Source organism: Canis lupus, chromosome 15, assembly GCF_003254725.2.
Source record: "Canis lupus dingo isolate Sandy chromosome 15, ASM325472v2, whole genome shotgun sequence".
Classification (NCBI taxonomy): domain Eukaryota; kingdom Metazoa; phylum Chordata; class Mammalia; order Carnivora; family Canidae; genus Canis; species Canis lupus.
The window spans coordinates 10,722,174-10,728,848 of NC_064257.1; the positions used below are offsets into that span (position 1 = coordinate 10,722,174).

At 67.8% G+C, this 6,675-nt stretch overlaps 1 protein-coding gene across 2 annotated transcripts; it reads left to right on the forward strand.

Moving 5' to 3' along the window:
* On the forward strand, positions 1–5,534 carry DMRTA2 (DMRT like family A2). Of its 2 annotated transcripts, XM_025420124.3 has the most exons (4): positions 94–391; positions 876–1,129; positions 1,522–2,297; positions 3,522–5,534. In XM_025420124.3, exons 3-4 carry the CDS (start codon positions 1,742–1,744, stop codon positions 4,553–4,555), a joined length of 1,590 nt encoding a protein of 529 aa, XP_025275909.1. In that variant the 5' UTR covers positions 94–391; positions 876–1,129; positions 1,522–1,741; the 3' UTR covers positions 4,556–5,534. The 2 variants fall into 2 exon arrangements, with proteins under 2 accessions (XP_025275910.1, XP_025275909.1); XM_025420125.3 differs by lacking the exon at positions 876–1,129 and having other exon boundaries at positions 1–391.
* Positions 5,535–6,675: the final 1,141 nt, after the last annotated feature.

Below are 6,675 nucleotides of genomic sequence, written 5' to 3' on the forward strand. Positions count from 1 at the left end.
CCAATCAGAGCGCCGCCTGCGTCCCCTGGCCAATGGCAGGCGCCACATTGTTGTCCCCGTCTGTCTAATGGAGCCCTGAGGAGCAACAATAGAGCGGGCGCGCGGCTCCCTGAGAGTCGGGCAGCGCCGGCGGCCGGGGCGCGGCTGTGCGCAGCGTGCTGCGCGCTCCGCGAGGGGACGCCGCGCGGCGAGGCCGGGTCGCGGGCGGCAGCCACCCGTCCCCAGCCGGGCCGGCTCGGGTTTCCGACGGAGGGCCGGGCTGCGCGGCGTCCCGAGGGGTCGGAAGTGCGGGCATGGTGGCCGCAGGAGGGTGACGTGGCCGGCAGGGACCCGGGCAGCCGGGGCAGCGGGAGGCGTGCGCAGCGCCGGCGAGGAGGACCCGCGCCAGCAGGTAGCGGAGCGCGGGGGGCGGCCGAGGGGCTTCGCGGCCCCGGGGGCCTGGGCGCAGAGGCAGCTGAGCCAGGGACGGGGCGCGGGGCGCGGGGCGCGGGGCGCGGGGACAGGCCCCGGGGCGGCGGGCGCGGCTCGGGCTGGGCCTGCTGGGCCGCGGCGCAGGTGGGGCTCCGCAGCCAGCGCGGGGCGACGCGCCGGCCTCGTGGAGGTCTCCTGGGCCAGCCCGCGACCAGAACGCCAGATTCCGCAGCAAGTAGGGTCCGCGGAGACCCCAGGTTGGGGAGGGCGTGTCTGCCGAGGCTGCCCCTAAACCCGGAGGGGAAGCCAAAGCCGACCGCCTCCCTCCTAGTAATACCTGCCTCTTCCCAAGGCGCCCTCCTTCCGACCGCCCCGGCGCCCCAGGGCTGAAGTCGGGCCGCGGCCTTTACTCCAACCCCGTCCCCCACCTTTGCCTGCGGGGTTTATGTTTTTTTCTTTCCCAGGCACTTCTCTCCCCCCCACGTGGACCCCGAGACCCAGACATCCGCATCAGCTGTTTTCTCTGGGTTGCCCCGGCCGCAGGCTCGCCCCGACCCCGCGGCTTCGGCCTAGTTTTCCCTGCCCTCCCCAGGCCTGCTCGACCTCCTCTGCACATTCCTCTTCTGTCCAACTCCCCGGAGGCCCGCACCGTGACGCGTGTAGCCCCCGCATTTCCACGGGTCCCTGGGGCCCCGCGGCCTGACTTTGCTCCTGAGGTGTTTGTTTTGCTATCGGCCTTCACTGTCTCCTAGAGCTGTTCTTTCTGTTCCTGATTTGTCTGACTCTCCTGCTCCCCCCCCCCAAAGTAAAAACTTCAGACCCAGCCCCCGAACTCTGTGCCTTGCGCGCTTTGATAGGTCTCTCCTCCTAGCCTTTCCACAAAACGTCACTTCGCCTCGAATTTTTCCTGTTTTGCCCTTGGTGTCACTCTGTTGGGTCAAATTTTCCTTCTAATGCGAGTCCCATCAGACAAGCATTTCTCTCCACCCGTCTCACCCCAATTAAGCTAAACTTTGGGGGACAATATTTTCCTTTTCAAACCCTCGTTATATCCACCTGAACCAGTGACTTCTCAAACTTTATATGTCTTTTTATTTATTTTTTTTCTAGCGGAACCGCTGATCCAAACGAAATCTTAGACTCAGCGCGTAAATCAGACCTAAGAAGAAGCGCTCTGGTGGGAACCGGGTGGGGGATCCGGAGGAACCTGCTTCCAGCCGCTCGGCGCCCACTGGCCCGCGCCCGCCTCCCTGGCCGAGCCGCGTGGCCCCGGGCGCCGCTCGCCGCAGGCCTCCGCTCCTTCCCAGCGCCGTGCACGCCAGGCCCCGCCATGGAGCTGCGCTCCGAGCTGCCGAGCGTGCCGGGCGCAGGCTCGGCGGCGGCGACAGCGCCGGGGCCGCCCGTGGCGTCGGTGGCGTCGGTGGCGGCGGCGGCGGCGGCGGCCGCGTCGCTCCCGGTGAGCGTGGCGGGCGGCCTGCTCCGGGCGCCGCCGCTGCTGCTGCGCGCGGCCGAGAAGTACCCGCGGACGCCCAAGTGCGCGCGCTGCCGCAACCACGGCGTGGTGTCGGCGCTCAAGGGCCACAAGCGCTACTGCCGCTGGAAGGACTGCCTGTGCGCCAAGTGCACGCTCATCGCCGAGCGCCAGCGCGTCATGGCGGCGCAGGTGGCGCTGCGCAGGCAGCAGGCGCAGGAGGAGAACGAGGCGCGCGAGCTGCAGCTGCTCTACGGCACGGCCGAGGGCCTGGCGCTCGCCGCCGCCAACGGCATCATCCCGCCGCGGCCCGCCTACGAGGTCTTCGGCTCCGTGTGCGCCGCCGACGGCGGGGGGCCCGGGGCCGCGGCGCCCGCGGGGACCGGAGGCGGCGCGGCGGGCGCGGGGAGCTCAGGTGAGCGGAGGCCCGGCCTGGCGGGGGGGGGGGGGGGGGGGGGGTCGGGGGTCGGGGGGGCCGGGGCGCGTCCTGGTCCTCGGACCCGAGGCCCCTTTCCGCGCGCCCGACCGCGGAGAGCTCGCCGCGCACCCAGGCCCCGGTTCGGGGCGCAAACACACAAACTCTTTCTCCCCTTTCTGAAGAATTAGCCCCGCTCTCCCCTGTCCCCGCGGGCCCCGATGTAACCGCGAGGGCCCCGCCTGCGCACTGCGCTGTCTCCCCGCGCGGAGACCTTCCCCCCGGTTCTGCTCCTTGCCGCCGGCCGCCTCCCGGGCTCCTTCCCGGCCCTCTTGAGAGGCCGGCCCTCTCCCAGTGCCCCCGGCCCGCACCCCTTTCTCTAGGGATCAGGGCACCTCTTCCTTCTCCCAAGTTGCTCCTGCTCCCCGGGCAACCGCCTGCGGCGCCCGCTCCTTCGGTCCAGCTTTCCCCGCTCGTCCCGGGTTTCTCAAGACCAGGAGCTCTCTCGCGTCCCTCCATCCCCCCACTCTTCGAAACCCCTACTCCCTGCCTGGCGCCACCTTCAAGAAACTGCCGAGTTTTTCTAGGGAGGGGGGAAATTAAGGCTGGGGCCATTGGGGGCCCTCTCAGCCCTCATCTTGGGAGTGAAGAACTTAGGTTTTAATTTCGCAAAGGGTGGCTTAGAAATAAGGGCTCTATTTCTGCCGGCAGAAAGGCTTGGGAGCGCTTAGATACCGAAGGCGCCCTCCCTAACCAGCTCCGCGGCCCAGGGCCCGAGGGCGCCGAGGGCGGGGTTCGCTCTTGGGAATGCCGGTGCAGAGTGGGGTCCTCTGTGCAGTAGGTGGCTGAGGTGGAAGTTGTATTGTCTCCTGCTTGAACTCTGGGCCAGGCCACTTGTCCAGGTCAGGGCAGCCACTAGGAAGGGGGAATAAGGCTGGGGGTGTTGGGGGTACAGATGTGCAAGAGGGGACCTGGACATTGAATTTACAGGGCACAGGTGGTTGGGGCTCTGAGAGAGTGTGCCCTGCGGGGTAGCGGAAGTGAGACCCCGTGTAGCCGCTCAGAGAGTTGCTGGAGAAAAAAAAGGGGGGGAGGAGCTGGAGCCCAGTGAATGAGGGTCATCGGGTTCGGAGAGGGAACTGGGGTCCACGGGGCTGATGTGCTGGGGGCGCCGTCACCTCCCCACCGCAATCGCTCCTCACATCCCCTTGTCTCCCCTCCTAGAAGCCAAGTTACAGAAGTTTGAGCTGTTCCCCAAGACGCTGCTTCCGACCGGCCGCCCCGGCAGCCCGCAGCCGCCAGCGGGGAAGCCCCTGTCGCCCGACGGCGCGGACTCGGGCCCTGGGACGTCCTCCCCGGAGGTGCGGCCGGGCTCAGGCTCGGAGAACGGAGACGGCGAGTCCTTCTCGGGGTCGCCCCTGGCCCGGGCCTCCAAGGAGGCAGCGGGGAGCTGCCCGGGCAGCGCAGGCCCGGCAGGCGGTGGCGAGGAGGACAGCCCGGGCTCCGCCAGCCCTCTGGGCTCCGAGTCCGGCTCCGAGGCCGACAAGGAGGAGGCCGAGGCGGCCCCCGCCCCCGGGCTGCCCGCGGGCCCGGGTCCCCGGCAGCGGACGCCGCTGGACATCTTGACGCGCGTCTTCCCGGGCCACCGGCGGGGCGTCCTGGAGCTGGTGCTGCAGGGCTGCGGCGGCGACGTGGTGCAGGCCATCGAGCAGGTGCTGAACCACCACCGCGGGGGCGTGGCGGCCGGCCTCGGCCCCGCCGCGCCCCCGGACAAGGCCGCGGTGGCAGCGGACGACGCGTGGCCGGGCCGCGTGGACGCCGCCGCCGGGGGCCCCGGGCTGCCCGCGCCCCTGCAGGCCGCGCCCGCCGCCCCGCCGCACCACAGACCTCTGCTGGCCGGGGCCGTGGCGCCGGGGGCGCTGGGCTCGCTGAGCAGCCGCTCGGCCTTCTCGCCGCTGCAGCCCAACGCCAGCCACTTCGGCGCCGACGCGGGCGCCTACCCGCTGGGCGCGCCGCTCGGCCTCAGCCCCCTGCGCCTGGCCTACTCGGCGGCGGCGGCGCACAGCCGCGGCCTGGCCTTCATGGCGCCCTACTCCACCGCCGGCCTGGTGCCCACGCTCGGCTTCCGGCCGCCCGTGGACTACGCCTTCAGCGACCTCATGCGCGACCGCTCGGCCGCCGCGGCGGTGCACAAGGAGCCCAGCTACGGCGGCGGCCTGTACGGCCCGATGGTCAACGGCGCCCCCGAGAAGCAGTAGGCGGCCCCCCCCCCCCCGGGCGCCCTGCGGCCTCTGCCCAAGGGCGGCTGTCGGTCTCGGGTCTCGCTTCGGAAGGTGGGTGGAGGGCTGAGCGGAAGGGGGCCGGCGGGCGAAGTCAGAGGGGCGCGGCCCGGGGTCACCCGCCGCCCCGCCAGGCGCCTGCAGCCCGGGGAGGCGGCCAGGGAGGCCGCAGGGGCCGCGCCAACCGCCCGCCCGCCCGCGCCCCCTCCGCTCCCCGCCGCGCAGGATGCTCCGCAGTCTGTCCTCTGTCTCCCTCTCCTTATTAAATTTTTTTTAAAAAAATATTCGCTCTAACAAATATAAATTTAGGATGTATAAATCTCTTGGCACTGAGTCGAGTCTTTGGGACACATTATATATCGATATCAAATGTAAAAAAAAAAAGGAAACAAGTTCTAAGGTGCACTTTCCTCGTTGCGGTATTTGTCGCTCTCTTTGTTGCTTATGCCAATAAGCATGGGTTTCCTTGGTGCAGTGTGACTTTTTATATATGTATAAATCTATATATAATCTATACATATATATATACAAGCCAGTGTATAATGTTATAAAATGGAATTCTAAGTTATTAATTGTAATCTGTAGGTGATCTCGGTATTAACGTGAAAAATATTGAAAAAACAAGCAAAAAAAAGGACAAAATGGAAAACAGTAGACTATGCGCGCATTGTACTTATCAGGTTTTATAGATTAAATATATTGTGAACTCGGGACAATCCTGCCCCCGCGCTCTCGCCTGCGGCCGCGCGCCCGGCGGTGGAGCAGAGCCGGAGGCCGCAGCCGCCGGGCCCAGGGCCGGCCGCGCGGAGCGGCTGCTTCGTGTTTCCCTTCGCATAGACAGGAGCTAGAAATAAATGTTATTTTCTAAGACAACAGCCCCGAATCCCGTCCCGCTCCTCGGGCGGCCGGCTTGGAGAGGCGTCGCTGTCCCGTCGGGCGCGCTTGGGGTCCGGAGCCGGGGCCCCGCGCCCCCCGCCCCCGCCCCCGCGCGACCAGGACCCAGGCTCCGCGGCGCGGGCGGCCCCGACCCCGAGCGCCCGGGCCCCTTCTCCGCGGGCCGCAGATTTGGACGCAGCCCGGGGGCGCGCCGCGCTCCCCTGCCCCGAGCTGGGGCCCGAGGCGGCCCGACGGGGGCTGGCGGCCTGGGGCGGAGGGGCGCCGCGCTCGCCCGAGGCAGGTGATCTGCAGCCGGTCCCCCCCCACCGCGGGGCGCCGTCAAGGCTCCCGCCGACCCCCCCTCCGGCCCCCCCCAGCCCCCCTCTCCAGGAGACGCGGCGCTCCCTCCCCTCGTCGGCCGGCGACTTCCCAAAGTAAACTTCGGGGCGGCTCGGGTTCCGCCAGGCGGTGAAACTTAATAGCAGGACAAGAAAACGGTTTAATAAAGAAGGGCTTTAATAGGGAACTAATTTGATTGAGTTGCCTAATTCCACTTTAATTGGAAAGGGGTTTGGCTGTTTGGTTATAAAGTGCGAGGGTGACGATGAGCCGGAGGTGGGGGAGAAGAAGCGAGAGAAGAAAATGGGGGGCAACAGAGAAGGGGCGCGAGAGGGAAAGAAGGTAGAAAGGAAAAGGGGAGAGTGGAGAACGAAGAGGGAAGAGTTTGTAGGAAAAAAAAGAGGAAGGCTAGAGAAGCGCTGGAGCTTCTGGAAGCTGGGCTTTCTCGCCCTTCCCACGCTGCCCGCCGCGCCCCCGCGGCCCCGCTCGCCCAGCTTCCAGCCGCGCGGTCCTGGCCTCCGCCCGTCCCCGTCCGAGGGGACCCGAGCCCACGCTGGGCTCCTGGTTGCAGGAGGGACCCTCACGCAGTCCCCCGGAGCTCCAGGTCTCCTGCAGGTGCTGACGTGGGCCCCAGGGGTGGGCCTGAGGGCGCAGCCCCCACCCGACACCCGAGCTTCCTAGAGTTCAAGAGGAGTACTTCACCCTCAGCGCAAACCCGGAATATCCAGGGACTCGCTCGTCATTCGGTCCATTTTACAAAGGAGGAGACTGAGGTCCGGAGTGGTCTGTGGACTTGTCCAACCCTCCGGGGATCCCAGACCCCCTGTCCTCTGCACTGTCCTGGTGGACTTCCTGCTCCTGCCCCGGCTGGGTGGGGGCCCCGC

What these genes read in the sequence shown, in the direction of transcription:
- DMRTA2 (XM_025420125.3), top strand. Translation starts at nt 1,742, where the DNA reads ATGGAGCTGCGCTCCGAGCTGCCGAGCGTGCCGGGCGCAGGCTCGGCG. An exon ending in GGCGGGCGCGGGGAGCTCAG is followed by an intron (nt 2,298 to 3,521) that starts GTGAGCGGAGGC and finishes CTCCCCTCCTAG; the next exon opens with AAGCCAAGTTACAGAAGTTT.